At 39.1% G+C, this 23024-nt stretch overlaps 2 protein-coding genes across 4 annotated transcripts in view; one reads left to right on the top strand and one right to left on the bottom strand.

Moving 5' to 3' along the window:
• The window catches only part of si:dkey-247m21.3 (5-hydroxytryptamine receptor 4), a 130718-nt gene extending 122452 nt beyond the window's left edge, over positions 1-8266 (top strand). The window contains exons 6-7 of the mRNA XM_060934872.1: positions 1582-1662; positions 8173-8266. Of these exons, the coding sequence (XP_060790855.1) occupies positions 1582-1662; positions 8173-8266 (175 nt within the window). The remainder of the gene's footprint in view (positions 1-1581; positions 1663-8172) is intronic.
• Positions 8267-12599: 4333 nt separating this feature from the next.
• zgc:86764 (uncharacterized protein LOC797431 homolog) overlaps positions 12600-23024 on the bottom strand; it is a 39394-nt gene continuing 28969 nt past the window's right edge. The window contains exons 10-14 of one of the 3 annotated variants that reach the window (XM_060935939.1): positions 20592-20738; positions 20409-20504; positions 20214-20318; positions 16168-16266; positions 12603-14868 (exon numbers count right to left, since the gene is read on the bottom strand). In XM_060935939.1, coding sequence (XP_060791922.1) covers positions 14800-14868; positions 16168-16266; positions 20214-20318; positions 20409-20504; positions 20592-20738 — 516 coding nt within the window. In that variant the 3' untranslated portion in view covers positions 12603-14799. Of the gene's footprint in view, positions 14869-16167; positions 16267-20213; positions 20319-20408; positions 20505-20591; positions 20739-23024 lie in introns of all 3 variants that reach the window. The other 2 variants (XM_060935941.1, XM_060935940.1) reach the window with 2 other exon arrangements.

The following is a 23024-nucleotide window of genomic DNA, read 5'->3' as shown; positions in this document are numbered from 1 at the left end:
TTTTACAATCTTATCTTGTATAACAGAACATAAATATGAAATCTGATAGTTATATAACATTTTATTATGAAGTTATGTATTTCTGTTTTTGACTTTGAACATCATCTTACCTTAGGAACAGCAGTATCTCAAGTTGTTGACAGAGTACTTGTGGAAATCTGTGGCCACTGCATCTGTATCTGTCTTCTTCAAAATGACTGACAGAGTGCCCCCACCCCCCTGTGTGATATTTTAAATTAGTACCCATGGCAAACGTTAACTGAATAAACAGTTCCATTTATTAAAACTGCAGAGGTGGAATTAGGTGCTTTTGACTGGGGTCCCCTGGGACTCCAAAACTTTTGTATTTTTAAAAAGCACTAAACAAAGCAGAAATAGAAAATGATGCGACATCATTAGGAACAAACTAATTGATAAAGTCATAAAAATTGGAATGATTAAAAAAAGAAAAGCTCCTGTGAGATGTGTCAAAAAATATACCTAAGATCATCGCTAAGTATTTGTAAACCCATCACGAGCAATAGTGTGACCGTAGCCTTATTTACATCACCCACCTCTACTGGCAGGAAGTGAATTACGTATAAGCAATAAACTGTTCTATGAACTTCCCTTCCTAAAGGTTTTTATTTCCTGCACAAGTGTAAACTGTGTTAAATGCTTTTGGATCTGAGACATGTGTTATCTTGGAATGATCCATTATACTGATTTTTGCAGGTTTTATTACAAATAATGTGCACTGTAATTTATTTGTCCTCTGTAAAAGATAATGATTTTGTTTCACAAGGACCCTCACCAGTTTTGTTCTTATGTTCATAGACTCAGACTGTTGTCAAGTAACTGATAGTTACATTTATTTGGGGGAAAAAATATATATATATATAGATTGTCAATCAAACTGAGAAGCTATGTAAAGTGTCTCTCTGAAATTTTGAATAAATGCAATATGTATCCACCTTCAGACATTTTTGCATACAGTATATACTAAGAATGTACAGAAAATAAGCAGCAGTGCCATCATATACTATAAAGCTTAATTTTCAAGACAGAAAGCTTCACCTACCTTTCCCTTTGCATCAGGAAAGTTCCTGCCAAAATTTTAAATTAAAGTAAAACTTGATTTTAATTTAAAGCTGTTAATGTATGCCATTGTAGTAGCTCAATATTTCAACTGGTCCCATTCTGATAGAAAAATTTTGGGCCCCTATGGGTCATATGGCCCAAAGTTGAGGTACCAGGTATCAATATGTATCGGCAAACAGGAAGTAATAGCAAAGAAATGTAGCAGGAAACATCCTGAGGGCTAGATTTGACTCCTGGTCTGTGTCATGTGGACTTGTACACTCCACCCTGAAACACAGTTAATATATTTATAATTGAAATATTTGTAATGTGTTTCGTGATAGTGGTACTAATTCATTGATTGGTGTGAAATTTTCATTATTTATGTGAGAATTTAATGGTTGTGTGCTGTTCTGGCATCGCAGGGGAGATGTGCATTTTAATAGTAGGGGGAAAAAATCAAACATAAGGGATAGTCAGTCAGTCACAAGGCTTACCTTCTATATTTCATGTACTTATCAGGAGCACTTTTATCGAGGTACCGTCTCCAGTTCTACCAGAGCCTCTGGCACACAGATTCAATGGACAGGCCCCTAATAATAGGTATTTCCCAATGATTGCCCACATTGTGGCTAAATTCATTGTTTGTGTTTGTAATGCATCTGGGGAGCTTTAATGAAGATTTCTCAGTCACAATGCAGTACCAGTAGCAGAAGAATAATGTAAAGGACCATTTTGTCACACAGCTTTGAATTTAACTGTAGGTAACTGAGAAATCGTGTCCAATCAAACATTCTCCTTTGTCCATCCATGTCCTGTCATTTAACATAAAGTTGGAGAATAAAATTATTTGATTGTACACATTCTTATAAATGAAAAATGCTGTGGTGAATAGTGTCCCGGCATAATTTTATTGTTTTTTTTGTTTGTTTGTTTTCAGTCATTAGTAATAGGGTCTTGCCTGCAAATCGCAGACTAAACGGGAAGAAGGAATTTATATTATATTAGATAGCTAGCCAACATGCCCTAGCCAGGAATGCAACTTTATTTAACAACTATAATCAGTAAGCTGAAATGAGTTAACTATACAGGATTTCAGGGAGAATTTTAATCATTAGCTTTACTGCTGTTAGTTAATGGATGACACTCATTTATAATCACATTTGAGACTTATAGTTAATGCTAGCCCACTAGCTAACATGAGCTAAACTGACAGATTATTTGAGAAACCATTCAATATATAGACTGCTTATGCTAGCAACTTGACATCACCCATCTTGACAGGATTTCTGGGGGAATTTTAAAGTCATCATTTGTAAATATGACATTCATTTCTAACAGTAGTCAGGTAAGTAACGTGCTAAACTGGAAGGATTTCAGAGAAATGTTTGTCATATTCTTAAATGTTCATTATATATACTGTTTATGCTTGGTAGCTCATCAATATCAGCTCACTTTATGGAATTTATTAACAAATTTGTAAGTCATAAATCACTACTACTCTTGCTAGCTAGCTAGCAAGATAACATGAGCTAACATTATAGGATTTCAGAGAGAACTTCTAAAGCCATATTTATGAATGTTTGAAATACTCACTACTAGCTAACATATGACATAGCTGGCACAATCTTTAAGTCATGTTTGTGAATGTTCATAGACAAGCACCCCATTCTATACTTGCAAGTACATTTCAAGTGTTGATTCTATTAGTCATTGTCAACTCTTATCGTTAAACTGGGCAATCTGTTAACAGAACTGACAATAACAGAGTTGACATTTTCCACCATTTTGTGTCTTAACTCCACATGCTAATCTCAAACTAGCTACCACATGGCATGTATAAATACAGAATTTTATGGATTTTAATCATTATTGTTTATAAAAAATGAGTGAGAGATTCACTCCAGTATCACAATAACAGATTTGATGAACAATTAATCCACTGTTGGTGTATCCTCAACATTTTATTCAAATTAATGAGAGAAGAAACATAACATACTTCACTGCCTTTCTGAAGTTAACCCACTCGAGGAAGTAATATCTCTCGGTGCAAGTGTCATGCATATTATTAAGTCTTTGTGGATTTTATGCATTTTTATAACGGAGTTAACAGAGTTGACAAGAACATTGGGATGGATAAAAAAAAATTTTAATTACTGAAATTTGACATAAAACAGAAAATAGACTTTCTATGCAATTGATTTCAACAGTTAATAGAATAAGCCGCAAAAAAAAGACTGTTAGACTGAAACACTTAATGTTTATTCAAGTTGAATAAATGAATCAGTCGTCGAAGACAGTTAATAATGTGGGGGGTGGGAGTCATTTAGTTCATGTTTTATGGATAAATTGGGTCTAAAATGTAACATCAAGCATTGCTATTGTTGAAAGTTTGTCATAATTTGCATTATTGTTCAAAACTGATTCAATAAAGATTTATTTTGCAGAAAATAAATGACCCATATATAACACACACACACACACACACACACACACACACACACACACACACACACACAGGATATAAAAAGTGTACACACCCTGTTAAAATTGTAGGTTTTTCTGATGTAAAAAAAAAAAAATAAAACCACCATAAAGAATTTCAAAACTTTTCCCACCTTTAATGTGACCTGTACAGTTCAACTGAAAAACAAACAAATCTGTTAGGGGGAAAAACATAAAAAAACGTAAAATAAGCTGGTTGCATAAGTGTGCACACCCTTAAACTAATATTTTGTTGAAACACCTTTTGATTTAATTACAGCATTCAGTCTTTTTGGGTCGGAGTCTATCAGCCTGTCACATCTAGACCAGGGCTTTAACTTTTTTGCTCACCAGCCACTGTGGTTAGTGGTTTTCCTGTCACTAGCCATTCAGCCTTTTCACTAGCCACAATTTTGTTGCCAGGAAATCACAGTTTTTTCTTCACCATGATATGTTAAAGTTCGGAAGATCTAGATTTAATTATGAATGGCAGTGTATAATGTATCTCTACAGTAGCACTCAAGTATTCAGTGCTGTTAAGGTAGCTCCCTATATGAAAACATGCAACCAATTCAGACAAAAATATAAACAGAGTATTCTGTTTATTGAACTCAAATTCAAGCCCCTTACAATATGAAATATCATATAATATGAAAAATAACATTCAGTACAACTGAACTGATTCTAATATTAAAAGTCCATTTCAAAATATTTATCATTGAAAAACATTTGTTGTTTTGATATGCAAGTATTATGTGTATTATCAAGTATTATTATGTATATTATGTATTATCTATTAATAGTGTGTGTGTGTGTGTGTATGTGAACATGTGTAGAGAGAGACATTAAATGTCCTCATTACATTCATCATCAGACGAGTCTGAATGGTCCATGAAAAATGGTCTTCGTGACCTGAGGCTTCCAGCAGGCCATAAGTTGATAGCTGGGGCGAGATCAACTTCTTTCCAATCACGTGAACATTTCTAAACAGCAGCTCCATCCTCTCCAGCTCAGCCGACTTCATGACAGCCAGGGACTTGAAAGCAATGCTGTCCTGTAGTGAACCAGCCGTCTCCGCCTGTTTTTATGTTATAGTACCGATGTGTGCATTTGACTTTTTGTGGTCCTTTATAGTTTTGAGTTTAAAATTACTGGTGCCTGTCTTTGCCATACTTTCTACAGTCTTCGCAGTACAGGGTATTTTCGGTTTTGCTATGAACTAGCCAATCTCGCCCGAACTTCCATTTGTCATTGAACTGTCTTATCTTCCTATTAGCGTCTTGATCATCTCCATGGCCGTAGCCAGCTCTGAGGCCCCCACGGTCCAGACCTCGGTCATTTTTAAGAGCTGAAAATACATTTGTATGCTAAATATTCAACTGGATAAAAAAATAAAGAATAACATTAAAACGTCTCCGTAAAAAGTGCATTATGTTAAACGCTGATTCTGTCTTCTGTGTCTGTTTCGAGCGCGCGGCTCTGAGACCGAGAACACAAAAGCGAATGAGCGCGCGACTCAACGGAGGAACACAGTGCAGGAGACACAGGGTTTCCATGGTAACCATCAGCGCACTTTCATGAAGCTGTTAAACTGACATTTTCGAAGCAGCACAGTTGTAGCCTGCCTTGTTTGTCTCATCTCATTATCTCTAGCCGCTTTATCCTGTTCTACAGGGTCGCAGGCAAGCTGGAGCCTATCCCAGCTGACTACGGGCGAAAGGCAGGGTACACCCTGGACAAGTCACCAGGTCATCACAGGGCTGACACATAGACACAGACAACCATTCACACTCACACCTACGGTCAATTTAGAGTCACCAGTTAACCTAACCTGCATGTCTTTGAACTGTGGGGGAAACCGAAGCACCCGGAGGAAATCCACGCGGACACAGGGAGAACATGCAAACTCCGTACAGAAAGGCCCTCGCCGGCCACGGGGCTCGAACCTGGACCTTCTTGCTGTGATGCGACAGCGCTAACCACCACACCACTGTGCCATAGAGAGGAAAGTTTCAACTTATGTTTGCCTTGGATAACTTTGCCCAAAACATGGTGGTGTATACTGATTTTTTTCCCAGATTTTTTTTTGTGTAGGTGTAACGGATGCCAGATTGTTAATGTATCTTAGTTACATAGGCTGCATGGTTAGGGTATCTTTTGTCCTCATTGCTTGGGCCAGATCAAACCATTAAACAAGCTTAAATTATTCTTACTCTTGCCACATATATGATTTTTTTCAAAACTGATGTTCAGTTCAAACACCATTAAAAGTAATTTCAGGAATAGATCTCTTGTGTGGCATGTAATTCACCCCTCTCATTTAAATATGTCGAGCATTTTTCGGCGCGCGCTTTGCGCATCACAGACCCCAGTGATTTTAAAATGCTGCCTCCGGCCCTGCTCATCTCTGCCCCTTTATTCCTGAGCAGCAGGGTTTGAAACTCCAACTGTATGCTGCCACATAGTGCGCTTGTCAGTCGTCAGCAACTTTGTTGCTTCATTCATTAACCGCAGGTTACCGTATCATTGATTTTATCTGAGACATTAAAGTACGTTCTCAACAATTCTATCATGTTGTGTCAGAATGTTTATGCAGGTGCTCATGGGAGTTTTAGGCGCGTAATATTACATTGTAATGTGTTTATTATATCAGATGCCTTCAGAGAAAACTACAATTAAAATATATTGTCATACCACAGAATGAACCACCCGCCAAAGTGGCTAGTGAGACTAAAGTCATTACCCGCCAAAGCCGAATTTTACCCGCATTTGGTGGGTGGGCGGGTGCTAATGTAAAGCCCTGATCTAGACTTAGCAATATTTGCCCACTCTTCCTTGCAAAAGCACTCCAAATCTGTCAGATTGTGAGGGCATCCCTTGTGCACAGCCCTCTTCAGGTCACCCCACAGATTTTCAGTTGGATTTAGGTTTGGGCTCTGGCTGGGACATTCCAAAACTTTAATTTTCCTCTGGTGAAGCCATTCTTTTGCTGATTTCGATGTATGCTTGGGGTCATTGTTGTGTTGAAAGATGAAATTCCTCTTCATCTTCCTAACAGACACCTGAAGGTTTTGGGCCAAAATTGACTGGTATTTAGAACTGTTCATAATTCCCTCCACCTTGACTAAAGCCCCTGTTCCAGCTGAAGAAAAACAACCCCAAAACATGATGCTGCCACCACCATGCTTCACCGTGGGTATGGGGTTCTTTTGGTGATGCACAGTGTTGTTTTTGCGCCAAACAAACCTTTTTTAATTGTGGCCAAAAAGTTCAATCTTGGTTTCATCAGACCATTACACATTTTCCCACATGCTTTTGGGAAAGTTGATGTATTTTTTTTTGCAAAATTTACCTGGGCCTGGATGTTTTTCTTTGTAGGAAAAGGCTTCCAACTTGCGACCCTACCCCACAGTCCAGACATATGGAGAATATGGGAGATTGTTGTCACATGTAGTACACAACCAGTACTTGCCAGAAATTCCTGCAGCTCCTTCAGTGTTGCTGTAGGCCTCTTGGCAGCCTCCCTGACCAGTTTTCATCTTGTCTTTTCATCAATTTTGGAGGGACGTCCAGTTCTCGTTAATGTCACTGTTGTCCCATATTGTCTCCATTTCTTGATGACTGTTTTTACTGTGCTCCATGGTATATCTAATGCTGTGGAAATTTTTTTGTACCCTGCTCCTGACTGATACCTTTCAACAATGATGCTTTGTAAGCTCTCTGTGAACCCTGGCTTTTGCTGGAGGATGCAACTGAGTAAATGTCTGAACTTTATTTGGGGTTAATCAGAATCATTTTAATTGATGGCAGGTGTGAACCCAAAAAGACTGAATGCTGTAATTAAATCAAAAGGTGTTTCAACCTTGCCCTTGAGCAAGGTACCTGACCCCTGACTGCTCCCCGGGTGCTCTGGTGTGGCTGCCCACTGCTCTGAGTGTGTGCGTGTGTTCACTGCTTCAGATGGGTTAAATGCAGAGGATGAATTTCACTGTGCTTGAAGTGTGCATGTGACGAATAAAGGTTTTAAAAAAATTTTTAAACAAAGTATTAGTTTAAGGGTATGCACACTTATGCAACCAGCTTTTTGTATTTTTTATGTTTTTCCCCCTAACAGATTTGTTTGTTTTTCAATTGAATTGTACAGGTTATAGGTCACACTAAAGGTGGGAAAAGTTTTAAAATTATTTATCATGGTCTCATTTTTTTTTTTACATCAGAACACACGCTTATTCTTGCTAATTCAGTAAAGTCAGCTTACTTGTCATCTAGTGTTACTAGTGAAGATCATGAATATGGCTTAAAATTCTCAGGCATCTTAACCATCAGCTCCAGTTTGCTAGATAATGTTAATAATAAACATGAATATGGCTTAAACATTCTCACATATATCCTGTCAGGTTAGCTAACTACCTTTTTCAGCGCATCATTCAACTACTTTTAAGGGCTAAATATATGTCCGAATACATATTACGGGCTGCAATCTGCAGCCAGACCCACATTGTTCATAATCCATTCATAAAAGTGTGTCGTTTCTTTTTTCTTTTTTGCCCCTGCTGGCATGCTGATGGAAGACACATTCATGTTCATACCTGTAACTGCTAGTGCTAATGCAGTGTTGTCCCTCCACAGGTTGTCATTTCTTCCAAACCGAAGCTACAGTGACAACGGCAAACGAATCCTTTCTAGTGAACAGGAATCTTTGGATTCTGCTGGTGTTTTCTAACAAAAGGACCGTACAAACCTACAGATGGCAGCAAGCTGTTACAACAAACCCGCATCATCTTGTACATTGAAGACATATTTCCTTCAAATAAGCCAGAGATGCTCTAGTGCTATAATACTCATGGATTATTACCTTTTGTGACAAACCTCAAGTTGAAATCACTATGATGTACCTTGTGAAGGAGCATCTCATAGACTATGCTCAGGTCATGATAAAGGGTAAGCCAAGCACAACAGCACATGAGAGATGATTAGCCATAAATATGAGTCAACCTTTTTACACAAAGGAAAATAAGATAATAGTGGACGGTACAAAGAAAAATCTCTAACCGACCTTTTTTTTGGGGGGGGGGGGGGGGAGTCATTTCAAAGAGGCCACCGACCTCTCCATCTCCCATGTATGGAATTGACACTACCAGGCTGTAATTGTTAGGAAATGATTACAAGTGAATTTCTCATGGTCCATGCTCACTTGCTCTGAGATTACAAAAAGAAAAAATGTACACAATTTTCCTCATACCTCAAACATAGACCTTTCAGTGTCTGAAGTTTGCTTTACTCATTTTACACCAGATCAACAAGGATGTTGCAGTTATGAGCATTGTGCAAACTACGTCTTTAATAGTATCTCAAACCGACGATACAGTGGTGCTTGAAAGTTTGTAAACCATTTCGAATTTTCTACATTTCTGCATAAATATGACCTAAATCAATCAGATTTTCACACAAGTCCTAAAAGTAGATAAAGAGAACCCAGTTAAACAGATGAGACAAAAATATTATACTTGGTCATTTATTTATTGAGGAAAATGATCCAATATTACATATCTGTGAGTGGCAAAAGTATGTGAACCTTTGCTTTCAGTATTTGGTGTGGCCCCCTTGTGCAGCAATAACTGCAACTAAATGTTTCTGGTAACTGTTGATCAGTCCTGCACAGCGGCTTGGAGGAATTTTAGCCCATTCCTCCATACAGAACAGCTTAAAGTCTGGGATGTTGGTGGGTTTCCTCACATGAACTGCTCACTTCAGGTCCTTCCACAACGTTTCGATTGGATTAAGGTCAGGACTTTGACTTGGCCATTCCAAAACATTAACTTTTATTCTTCTTTAACCCTTCTTTGGTAGAACGACTTGTGTGCTTAGGGTCGTTGTCTTGCTGCATGACCCACCTTCTCTTGAGATTCAGTTCATGGACAGATGTCCTGACATTTTCCTTTAGAATTCGCTGGTATAATTCAGAATTCATTGTCCCATCAATGATGGCAAGCCATCCTGGCCCAGATGCAGCAAAATGGGCCCAAACCATGATAATACCACCACCATGTTTCACAGATGGGATAAGGTTCTTATGCTGGAATGCAGCGTTTTCCTTTCTCCAAACATAACGCTTCTCATTTAAACCAAGAAGTTCTATTTTGGTCTCATCTGTCCACAAAATATTTTTCCAGTAGCCTTCTGGCTTGTCCACATGATCTTTAGCAAACTGCAGATGAGCAGCACTATTCTTTTTTGGAGAGAAGTGGCTTTCTCCTTGCAACCCTGCCATGCACACCATTGTTGGTCAGTGTTCTCCTGATGGTGGACTCATGAACATTAGCCAATGTGAGAGAGGCCTTCAGTTGCTTAGAAGTTACCCTTGGGGTCCTTTGTGACCTCGCTCACTATTACACGCCTTGCTCTTGGAGTGATCTTTGTTGGTCGACCACTCCTGGGGAGAATAACAATGGTTTTGAATTTCCTTCATTTGTACATAGTCTGTATGACTGTGGATTGGTGGAGTCCAAACTCTTCAGAGATGGTTTTGTAACTTTTTCCAGCCTGATGAGCATCAACACTGCTTCTTCTGAGGTCCTCAGAAATCTCCTTTGTTTGTGCCATGATACACTCCACAAACGTGTTGTGAAGATCAGACTTTGATGGATCCCTGTTCTTTAAATAAAACAGGGTGCCCACTCACAGCTGATTGTCATCCCATTGATTGAAAACACCTGACTCTAATTTCACCTTCAAATTAACTGCTAATCCTAGAGGTTCACATACTTTTACCACTCACAGATATGTAATATTGGATAATTTCTCAATAAATAAATGGCCAAGTATAATATTTTTGTCTCATTTGTTTAACTGGGTTCTCTTTATCTACTTTTAGGAGTTGTGTGAAAATCTGATGTTTTAGGTCATATTTATGCAGAAATGTAGAAAATTCTAAAGAGTTCACAAACTTTCAAGCACCACTGTATGTGGTTTTTGACACTGTATAACAGTAATGTATACTGTATGAATGCTAAAACTAGTCATAGTTTCATCATGAAGCCAAATCACTAAATAGTTAATAAATTAGAAATGCATTTTGTAGCATGCTAAACTCTCATTAATGAGCTTCCTGCCTCACTTTTCAGAGGAAAAAAAAAGCTGTGCAAAACAACATGCACAATGTTAACCATAACACTGCTCTTACATACATAGTATGTAAGTAGTATGGTTCAGAAAACAGCTAATGTGAAAGCAGCTTTAAATTTAAAATTAAGACACCAAACATGTTTTAACCCCACTTTGGGTAAGAGGAACAGTGTGTACATTTAAACTGTGGCTGAACTGGTCTGAGTTTCCCAAAAGTAGCGCAACAAAGATAATAGTTACATGGTAAAGCAGGCAGTACAATGAACACTCACTCTCCTAGTTAAGATGCTCTTCGTGTTAAGAGGCTTTTCGGAAACCCAGCCCTATTCTTTTAAAACAATTTTTTCCATCAATATGCTGAAGATCAGCCTGTAGTAGGTCCACTTTTCTCCTTAGAGTGATTGCTCTATTTATTTTTGTGTACAGTTTGGCTTCAGAAATAAGGAGCAATGACCTTTGTCACCGTGTGACATTTCCTATCGTATCTTCTTGTATTCTCTGATAATCTTATGTGCTGAAATATGGTTTAAAATGTACCTGTGGGACAGAAAATGTAGGGTTTTTTTTGTAAAAAGGGGAAAAAAGAAAAAAAAGAAAGTACTTGTGCATCTATTCTTAAAATTTCAATTGCAGCATCCTTTACACGAAAGAAAACTTAATACTTTAAATGTCGATCTCATTTATCTTCCTATGATGTAATCTGGACAGTTGGAAGGAAGTTCAGAGGAAATGGCTTAATGACAAATGGTTAATTACTTAATGGTTCATGATGCCCTGAAAGCACAAGTGTCCAAATCATTCTACCATTGTGTTCGAGTGAATCAATTACACATTTTTTTGGGGGGGAGAGAAAGAATGATGACTAAGAAAATTCAAACTACATTACAATGAGATGAGGCATCTACACCCACTCACCATTTGCACTCTGACAGTCTCACTCAGCTTTAACCAGTCACATGGTATAAATGGTAAGAGATTTAAACAATACTAAGCATCTCACAGGTAATTTTTTTTTTTTTTAAAAAAAACACACCTTGAAAACAACCTGAAATGTCTGAAAACTTCTGGCACTGGACACTCCTTCCATAAATAGCTGCTTAATGATTACAGGATGTGTGTGTTCATATAGAATCCCTGTGAATGAGCGGTTATTATACAAACAATAAATGCATTAGCATGTGTGCATTAACTTAAACAGCTGCATTACTGTCATCGCTACTATTCTAGAAAATCCATTGCTATCTGACCAACAGAATTTCTCTTTTTTCAGGGATGTGATTTGGGGCTGGTGAAATTATCTGAAAATTTAGCCAGGGGTCTGGGGGCCGCAGGCCCCCAGCTGGTCCAGGGCAGTGCCCTGGTGGGGGGACAAGGGAGGGCGAAGCCCCCCGAAGCTCCTAAGTTCTGGGGTTTTCTGACTTAAAAATTGTACTAAAATGGCAAGCAAACACAAGAAAAAAAAACTTGTCATGATTAACAAATTCAAGCCAATTTAATGGTCAACATGCAACTCTGAGCCCCTATAGTAAATTCAATGATTCTTAACTGACAAAAAGCCAAAACATGAAACCTAAAAATGTCATTCTAAATTAAATCATCTGCATTAGAATAAATAGAAAATTGTATAAGGAAAAACAAAATTTATACTTTCAATTATTGTAGAAGTTGAACATACCTAAATGTGCCTTTTCAAACAAACATGATGCAACATAAGAATTCATCCACCATTATTTATTAAACTCTATTGCTCCTGGTAGTCTACCGGTTTGCTTCTTATGTATGGCAACTTCTAATATTTAGTTAAGTTACTGCACACCCCGTTTAGACAGGGTAACAGGATTGACACAAAAAAAATTAGTCATGCATAGACTACTTACCAAAACTGAAATTTTAAAGTAAATATTCTCAGATTCAGTTCATTCTGCCATCCATATAAAAGGTGAGAATATGTAGATCCTTGGCAACAAATAATTTCAATAATAGCTTTTGGGAGCATTTATTTTTGTTATGTGATTAATCACGGTAACAGAACTGACACAAACCTCTGGGACAGGTACAAAAATTAACAAAAAATCGAAAAATATCTTTTCTTAATGGCATTTTCAGTTTGTGACATCATATGTCCATTGTGGTTTCCACAATCTTGTCGTTGAACATGAAAAAGTTTCAATTCCACCTTTGTCTAACATTAAGAATCATGTCTGAAAAAAAAGTCTCTTTTCAGTGGAACAGCCATTTTTGCCCCTAAAATTTGCTACAAAATGCACATTTATGAACCGAAGTAGTCAAATTTTGAAAGGCAAGGTAGAACTGATAATGTTTTATCATATGAGACCATAAAAAGGTTTTAGAAATCTCAAAATGTAAACAAAACACGTCCGGACAAAAAAAAAATATATATATACACGTTTTCTGTGAAATTGACTCATATACATAACTGTAGAGTGTTCACTCACTTGAGGATTTTCATATGCAAGAATAAAAATCACTTTTTCACTAAACAACATTCACAAAAAATGTGTTTGCAATTAATTGGGATCCACTGTTTTTATCATTTCAACCGCGCATCAGACCCTCGGCCAATTGAAAATGTCTTTCATGCACTTTTCTCCCTCATGAGAATTTTGAAAAGTTGGCAAGTATGTATTATTTGCACTAACATTTTAATATTGAATAAACAAATCAAAATTGTATATAATTACCTTACATCCACGCTGTGGGAAAAGTTTCGAGCGAAAATTAAAACTAACTTCGAGTGAAAAAGGTGAAATAATCTGTGAAGTTGGCAGAGACTCTGAAGTAAAGTAAGAGGAGGCGGGAGGGGTCAAGCATCACTGCCGCCTCACAGACTCACTTTCCCGGGTTAAACTCCCACCACTCCCCCTCTCTCTAGCTTTTGTTTTGTTTTCACTGAGTAACCATTTTGATTTGTAAACTAGAGCCGTGATTTAAACTGCTGTTTCTTCGGACATAACTAAAACAAACTGAAATATAAAACGCCCCTTCTTTTCTCCTCAGAAGGTTTAGCCTCCGATGCTAACCTTTTCGCCACAGCTTTCATAGCGTGCGCACGCGCATCCAGGAAGCAACAGCTGGCGCGAGGCCCCGTTGCCACGGCAACCTTCGTCACTCTGTCGCACGTGCAGTGACACCATCACCACTCACAGGCTTATTATGGGGAAAGAAATGAACTGGGTTGTTTTTTCTTCTTCCCCATGTTTATTTACTTTAAAAACACACACCAAACTGATGATCAGGTGCATCTTTACGCTCGATTACGGAGGCTGCCATCTTTCAACTCTTTGTTTGAAGCGAGCCTACGTACAGCTATCTAACAAGCGCGTTCATTGGTTGTTACAGAGCGATGGACCAATCACGTGCCTCGTTTCATCTCAATGACGGAATTACTGAAAGTTGTAACGAATAGGATATGAATGCGGATTTTTGAGTGAAAAATCGGAAATTTTTTTTTTTTTAATTTTGAGGTGAAAAAAGCGGAATTCCGCGAATTCCCGGAAAAATCACATCCCTGTTTTTTTTTTTTTTGGAGAGGGGTTGTTGCACACTAGATAGCAAGGGGTAAGTGGCAATGGTTCAAATACAACCCTGAGATCATCATCGAGTTATGGAAAGTGACTTCTGTTACCTCATGCAGGTAAACCGTTACATTTGTGAGAAATATGGGTTCATTATTGCAGTTCTGGCAGCAGCTTGGTTATGGTGGTGGGATAAAAATCCTGCAGTGTATACACACACACACACACAATTAATAGATGCAAATTGCTAGCTTAACAATTAAGTAGAAACCCCCCCCACAAATTTAGATATTTATTTGGTTTTGAGAACAAAATACACAGATTTAATACATGCATGTACTTAAGGTGCTCAGCTTAAAAACATGTGAAATGGATACAATACATAAACATTGGATGTCTCTTTAAAAAGAGTATATAAACCTGAGAGAAAAATCATTCAACTGCTTTAAAAAAAAAAAAAAAAAAAAAAAAAAAGGGTGCATGGTACAAATGTAAATACAAACATCACCTAAGAAAAAGAAATGGCTTAGGCCCTAAATATAATAGCTGCATATGAGGAGTTTGACCTAAAATGAAAACACATTTTGAAGGTGAATTACAACACCACGTCTTTGACAGTGGAGTTCATAACAGCATCGTGATGGGCCTTTCTTGATAACTCGTGCTGTAGGAACAAAAATGCAGGGCTTGTATGAGAACATTAAAACTGCACAGAAACACACACATTCTACCAAAGCAAAGATCCTCTCAGATACTGAAGTAGGTCAATAGTTCAACATGTTTCAGTGGGATTCACCCACTGAGCTTGGGGTGGGGTTAGGCATCCTTAATTACAGCTCATATTCTGCACTTCATAGCTGGTTCATTTCCAAGCAGCTGCATCACAGCCAAAACAATTAAAAAAAAAAACCACCACTTGCTGGTGTGCACTTACAGACTGCACTGTAAATAAGCCATACTCAGGGGTGTGTTCACACTTGGCATTTTCCTTTTTTAGTTGAAAAACTGAACATTGTGTCCTCAGTGTTTATTATTCTGGATTTCCTCCTTCCCCACAACTTGCTATTTGATTGGACCAGAAAGGGGGGGGGGATCCCAACCCCACCCAAAAAGTTCATCAAGGTGCGGAAGGGAAGGGGAAAAAAAAAGTTCCACAGTACATATGATGAGGTAGAGAGCATTTAATTAGATGAAAACAAGACTAGTGCAGGATGTCAAATATTGCGCATGATTATAACTTGTCACTGCCATGAAAAAAAAAAGAAAAGTTAAATGAAAATTTCCAGCAACAATTTTTGGATTTTCTTCTTTTTTTGATATGTGACTTTATAGGTGTCTGTAGAAAAGGTGTGTGTGTGTGTGGGGGGGGGGGGGGGGGGGGGGATGTCAAACTTGGTTTTCTCCAGGTTTTTACAATTTATTTACTTAGTAAATGTTTTGCTGGTTTGTTAGCAAATGTGCATTTAGAAAAATTAATCAAATGATGCGTCTCATGGGGCGGCACGGTGGTGTAGTGGTTAGCGCTGTCGCCTCACAGCAAGAAGGTCCGGGTTCGAGCCCCGTGGCCGGCGAGGGCCTTTCTGTGCGGAGTTTGCATGTTCTCCCCGTGTCCGCGTGGGTTTCCTCCGGGTGCTCCGGTTTCCCCCACAGTCCAAAGACATGCAGGTTAGGTTAACTGGTGACTCTAAATTGACCGTAGGTGTGAATGTGAGTGTGAATGGTTGTCTGTCTCTATGTGTCAGCCCTGTGATGACCTGGTGACTTGTCCAGGGTGTACCCCGCCTTTCGCCCATAGTCAGCTGGGATAGGCTCCAGCTTGCCTGCGACCATGTAGAAGGATAAAGCGGCTAGAGATAATGAGATGAGATGAGTCTCATCACCTACCCATACTGGCAAAAATGCGCGGTCACCGCTCTTTGACTATGCTTTCATCTAAAGTGTAACAGAAGTAATTTTTACTCACTGTAAAGTCAGAGTAGGAGAAAGGGTCGAGATTCTTATCACTGTTGAACTCTTGCAGTGGTGTCCGAGGGGCTGAGCTTGCCTCAGATGTTTTAACCCTCTGTTGAATACAACCCCCCCAAAAAAAAAAAAAAAAAAAAAAACCCACACTTCATGAAAATCTTACCAGTGAACAAACAACTGGGTGCATAACTGCAGAAAATATTTCAAAAACAGTCACATGAACCTCTTAAATTTTAGGCAATGGCACCCTCTAGTGAGAAAATATAGTTTGAAAAGGAAAAGCCATTCCAAAAACATCTTGGATTATGGAGTATTTATAATTAATGCGATATTAAGTGAGGTGCAAGATATATTATAATACAATGTAGTTTCAGTTCTTACTTTCATTTTGGTTATCGTTTCCTACATGAGCCACAATGCCATTCAACTACTTGCTGATAGTGATGCAGTGGGATTTAGCCCTCAGTTAATCTCTATCTAAAGGGAGCAATGCAGCAGTGCTTTAGTCCTTCAAGTCGGTCCAGCTCCCTCACCTCCTCATTTGTACATTCTACTCAAACACATCAGCCTCCAAAACCAAACAAACACCAAACTTATCACATCAACTTGTCGAAGTCTCCATCATACAACTGTTGTAGAGCTGCACTGCATTCTGGGACTTTGAGTCCAGCATTATTTGTTTCCACTACTTGAACACTGAATTTGTCTTTAAAATGAAGTTTGATGCTGGAAAATGGCAAGTGAGGAAAGAAATGTATTTTTAGGAGATAATATTGAAACTTGCTGTTTGCCTGGTGGTTACTGTAGTGCGTGTCACACACACACACACGTTTCTACCATGATGGGCGTGACTGTACTGTTTGAACCTGTCTGCACTAACTGGCACAGATCACTTTAATTACCATTAACTTTAAAATCACTTATTTAGTTATTTGCAAAGTGTCAGATTTTACATTTGACTAAACCTATTTAATGCTTTAAAAAAAAAAAATTACCATTTTGTCATGCGTGTCCTAATTTGGCCAAACCTTTTTTGATGCCTTCCCAAATTAATATATTTCATCTTAATGGACACAAAATGTACTTAATTTAGGCTTCTGAGTGGCACAACAGAAAAGCCTCATCAGAAATTTGATTCCTGATAATGCCACAACTATCCATGACTGAGAACCCATGAACACTGTCCTTTTGCATATTTGAGCGATGACTCAACCACAAGAGATGTTAAAATGCAAAGTTCCTACAGAAAACGTGTAAAGGTTGGCCAGTCTGTAGAGACTGTGAGTGCAGTCAAAGTGAGTGGGTAGAGCTGTAACCTGAGCATTGTTACTGAAAATGAGCACAAAGTGCTGCAAATTGCACCTTCACTCACAAGCAAAATGAACACGCTGGCAAGAGGGTGGAAAGGAAACGTGCGTCTCTGTGCTCACAGAGCTTAAAGGGGACATATTATGGGGGAAAAAAAACCCCTCACTTTCAGTACTCCTGCAGATACATTTGGGTATCTGGAGTGCTTACCAACCCCCACACTCAAACTCTGAAATAAGACAACCTAGTCAGTTTCTTTTGGACTGCCCATTTCAGAAAATATACGCTTCAACAAGCTGCTCAGATTTAGCTCCCCATTCTAGGTCACAAGAGCGCATTAGAAATATAAATGACACCCTCATCTAAGTATCTCCACTCATTGATTGAAAACTGCCTTTACGTAATTATGAGTATTCAGAGGAAAGTGTGACTTGACTGGCTGACAGAAGAGGGGGTGGGGTGAGCAGGTGGCTCATCATTTAAAGGAACAGGCACTTAAATTGGCCGTTTTGAACATGGGATGAGAGGGGAGCTGTGGTGCTGGAAACAAGTCATTTTGTCCAATGCCATTTCATCCAATAGTTAAGACATTTCATCCAAAGCCTTTTTCATACACACCAATTATTTAAATTCTCAATGTAATTTTGACCAAAGCAAAACATTTTCGCAAAGTGAAAACGGGAGTGTCACACCTTCGGGCGCGTTCAGCTGGGGCTGCTTGTGGGGAGAGATCGTTTTTATTAGACCAAACTGTATAGAAAATCTATACTCGCACTTGCGAGATATGATCTCCAGCTATGAGAAACCGTGTGTTTTCTCAGTCTTTACATAGGCAACGCTGATGCCTCTTGATCATGTGTAGGTGAGCCTCATTAACAGCGCGTGTGCAAGAGTCCGCTCAGCGCTTGTGCAGTCCGGAGCGCACTCGAGTGGACTCTTGCACATGCGCGGTTAATGAGGCTCACCTGCACATGATCAAGATGCATCAGCATTGCCTATATAAAGACTGAGAAAACACACGTTCAGTGCATGGTATTATACCACGTTCAGAGCACATTACCAAGCCTTATTCTCCCATGTAGATTCCGTGCTTTTCCGATCCTGTTTTGGTCTTTGCCCGATTTAGCCCGTTTGTGCCTCGCCCGACCTTTTGCTAGTTTCACGTTTACGAGATTGCCTGCCATTTTGGATTGTTTGCCTGTGCGTTTTCACATTTGTTAATAAACATTACTTTGCACTTGCATCTGTCCCCTACCGCTCTCCGACAGTGGGAGGTACATATAGGTTATTAGGTATATAAATATTGGGAGACGCAGTCATAAACCTGCTTAATGCACTCCCTTAAATGAATAAAATACTATAAGTAAAATAAAATATTTATTGAACCATTTTAGTGATTAAGGCTGTGTTGGCCTTAAGACTGGCTATATGAGGAATAGCTTCACCAGACTCAAAAGCTCAGAGAGCAGCCTGTAATGGTAAGGGTCTACTTGTTTACGCCCCTCACACCACTCGTGTGTCGAAGCGCTCGTACTATGGCACTCGTTTGCTTTACAAAAATTGTTTATTTCCATTTATTATGGGGAGACGCAGTCAAAAGACTGCTTAACACACTCCCTTAAATGAATTATGGTTTGTTTATATCTCAATCTTGTTGCACATATAAAATAATTGATAATGCGTATGAAAAAGGCTTTGGACAAAACGTCTCAACTATTGGATGAAATGGTCTGATGCCATGGTGCTTTATCCTCATGAGATTTTGACCAAATGAACTGTCTGACGTGCTTTAGACCTCAGGGAACAGCATCAACTTGTGGAAGAGGGGTAGATTCCCTTTAAGTGCTCTCCCTCAAAAAGTTTCACTACATGCTTGCATCACTGTTGCATGCACAGGTTTGTGAGCATGGAATTCACAGCACCTTGCACTCATTTTTATAAGCACACACTGATGCCTGCATGCTATTAAAGAGTAAAAGATGTTTTATCAGGTTACTTGTACTGCAAGATGCTCCCACTGATATTTCTAGACCACAATTTACAATCTACATTAAATTACAAAATGTACAGTACACTGCATGCCCAAAAGTTTGTGGACACCTGTCCATCACACCCATGTGCGCTTGTTGAACAGCCCTTTCCAAAGCCGGTACCCCTCCCCCTTGCTTCTGAAACAGCCTCCATTCTTCTGGGAAGGTTTTCCAATAGATGGTTTGAGCATGGCTGTGGGGATTTCAGCCACAAGAGCATTAGTGAGGTCAGACACTGACGTTGGGCAAGTAGGCCTGGGCTACAGTCAGTGTTCCAGTTTATCCCAAAGGCATTCAGTGGGGTTGTAGTCAGAGCTCTGTTCAGGCCACTGGAGTACTTCCAGCCCAGCCTTGGCAAACCATGTCATCATGGACCTTTGTTTCTACACAGAAGCACCATCATGCTAAGCAATTGTGTGCTTTCAACATTGTCATAGCAATTTGAGAAGATCCACATATGGTTGTGATGGTCTGGTGTCCTCATACATTTGGCCATAGTGTACATTCAGATCATTGTCATTTCCATTTGTGCAACAATGTACATTAGACTTACACCAAATCATATCAGCAGTTTTTATGAGCAAATGAGCATAACATCAGGCTGAGAACAATAGCAGTAATAGTATCAATGCATCACTAAAAGGCACTAGAAACGTTCCCAACAAACATGCACAGTAAGGAAACAATAGGGAGCATGCATTTTTACCTTGGCTGAGATTGGAGGCTTGCCAGGTACACACACAAATGTGCTGGACATACTGCTGGTGCTGCTGCTTATCATGTTGGTGCGCAGCAAAAGCTGATTAGGAGTCTACAAGGAAATGAACAAAGTACAGGATTAAGGAGAAACCTCGAACAAAATCCAACATGATACTAACAGATGGCTGCAAGCTTGTAGCACCTTCCGCATCTTGCTGGGGGTCACACTGGTGTTAGCTGCTCCATGAGGTCTCTTATTCGGGGTTTTAAATTGAGTGCTGTCTGCTTTCTTAGACATCTGTAATTCAGAGAAGGTTCAATCACCTTGTCATTAAAAGTTATTACAGGAGTTGCAGTGTATGGTGCGAACCATACAATCACTCACGCGTTCATTCTTTTCTTTGTCTTTCTGTGAACGATGCTCCTCCCACTGTTTGGAGATGTACTCCATCACCCTCTGGCCTTCCATAAGAAATGGTGAGCCTTCAACCTTTTCCCAAGCCTCCACACGGCATTTCAGATCTTCCTCTAACTGTTATGTGGACACACACGCACAAAAAAAAAAAACCCACCACATTTTCCAAACAAATTAAAAACACTGACCTCAATGTAGCAAGCTTTTATTTTCCATAATATTTGTGGTGTGCCTAAAGCATCCTTTGCTGGTGTCACAAGTCCTGCACCTGTTCCTGGCATGAAAATCTTAGGTACATTACCAGACACCGTGCAATCAGTTGATATGAGAAAATGAAATCCTTTTTAATATTTATTTAAAAAAAAAAAAACCCACACAAAACATACTTTACTGGGAAACACGCCATTCGTATTTTTCATACGAGCTACATCCAGAAATCCCAAACTGTGACAAATCTCTGTGTCACTCCTGAGGATATTGAATCATTTTGATAAATTTGGGTACTTTTTGTGAATGTGTCTATATAATAAAAGAAAATCGTATGTTGGCTTGGAGCTATGAAGTTTACCTTCTCAAGTTGAAAAAAACTAACATTTTTCATAGTTACATATTTCACAATATCTCACTACAATGATGTCACTCCCAGGGGGTTTTCCCCCACTGACCAGACACGCATTGTCAAAAATGGTGAACTGGTTCCAAATTAAAATTCTTTGGATTAACTTGCGTTTTTTTTTTTTGCAGATGTGTAGAAGATTGATGCTAACACAACCCATATTTTTTTAAATGGAGATAGAGATTGTGTGTGTGTGTGTGTGTGTGCGCGCGCGTGTGCGTGTGTGCGCGCGCGCATCAATCTGCAACTGCTTTAATTACAGCACACAGATCAGCATATTACAATTAGGATAATGCAAAAAAAAAAAAAAAGTCACTGCCTGAAGGGAGGGAAAAACGTTTGACCTCTTGAAACAGGAAACTGCTGTAGTATGTAAAATAGATACAATTAAGTAACTATCGAAAATATATACAACCCCGATTCCAAAAAAGTTGGGACAAAGTACAAATTGTAAATAAAAACAGTATGCAATGATGTGGAAGTTTCAAAATTCTATATTTTATTCAGAATAGAACATAGATGACATCAAATGTTTAAACTGAGAAAATGTTTCATTTAACCCTTTGGTGACTGACCCCTTGAACATGGTTCCTCCAGGAACGATGACATTTCAGTCGTCAAGACAACGGAAAAACTAAAATACAAGAGCATTTTGTTTTGTGCACAAGAGCATTGTGACGTATCTTTCTGTTTTTGTATTTTAGTTCTTCTGTTGTCTTGACAACTGAAAAGTCATAGTTCCTGGAGGAACCATTTTCAAGGGGTCAGTCACCAAAGGGTTAAAGAGAAAAATTAGGTGATTTTAAATTTCATGACAACACCACCTCAAAAAAAGTTGGGACAAGGCCATGTTTACCACTGTGAGACATCCCCTTTTCTCTTTACAACAGTCTGTAAACATCTGGGGACTGAGGAGACAAGTTGCTCAAGTTTAGGGATAGGAATGTTAACCCATTCTTGTCTAATGTAGGATTCTAGTTGCTCAACTGTCTTGGGTCTTTTTTGTCGTATCTTCCGTTTTATGTTGCGCCAAATGTTTTCTATGGGTGAAAGATCTGGACTGCAGGCTGGCCAGTTCAGTACCCGGACCCTTCTATGCAGCCATGATGCTGTAATTGATGCAGTATGTGGTTTGGCATTGTCATGTTGGAAAATGCAAGGTCTTCCCTGAAAGAGACGTCGTCTGGATGGGAGCATATGTTGCTCTAGAACCTGGATATACCTTTCAGCATTGATGGTGTCTTTCCAGACGTGTAAGCTGCCCATGCCACACGCACTAATGCAACCCCATACCATCAGAGATGCAGGCTTCTGAACTGAGCGCTGATAACAACTTGGGTCGTCCATCTCTTCTTTAGTCCGAATAAACACGGCGTCCCTGATTTCCATAAAGAACTTCAAATTTTGATTCGTCTGACCACAGAACAGTTTTCCACAGTCCATTTTAAATGAGCCTTGGCCCAGAGACGTCTGCTCTTCTGGATCATGTTTAGATACGGCTTCTTCTTTGAACTATAGAGTTTTAGCTGGCAACGGGAGATGGCATGGTGAATTGTGTTCACAGATAATGTTCTCTGGAAATATTCTTGAGCCCATTTTGTGATTTCCAATACAGAAGCATGCCTGTATATGATGCAGTGCCGTCTAAGGGCCCGAAGATCACGGGCACCCAGTATGGTTTTCCGACCTTGACCCTTACGCACAGAGATTCTTCCAGATTCTCTGAATCTTTTGATGATATTATGCACTGGAGATGATATGTTCAAACTCTTTGCAATTTTACACTG

This window comes from Neoarius graeffei, chromosome 12 (assembly GCF_027579695.1).
Source record: "Neoarius graeffei isolate fNeoGra1 chromosome 12, fNeoGra1.pri, whole genome shotgun sequence".
Taxonomy (NCBI): domain Eukaryota; kingdom Metazoa; phylum Chordata; class Actinopteri; order Siluriformes; family Ariidae; genus Neoarius; species Neoarius graeffei.
The sequence above is the reverse complement of the archived record's forward strand: the minus strand, read 5'-3'. Positions and strand labels throughout refer to the sequence as shown.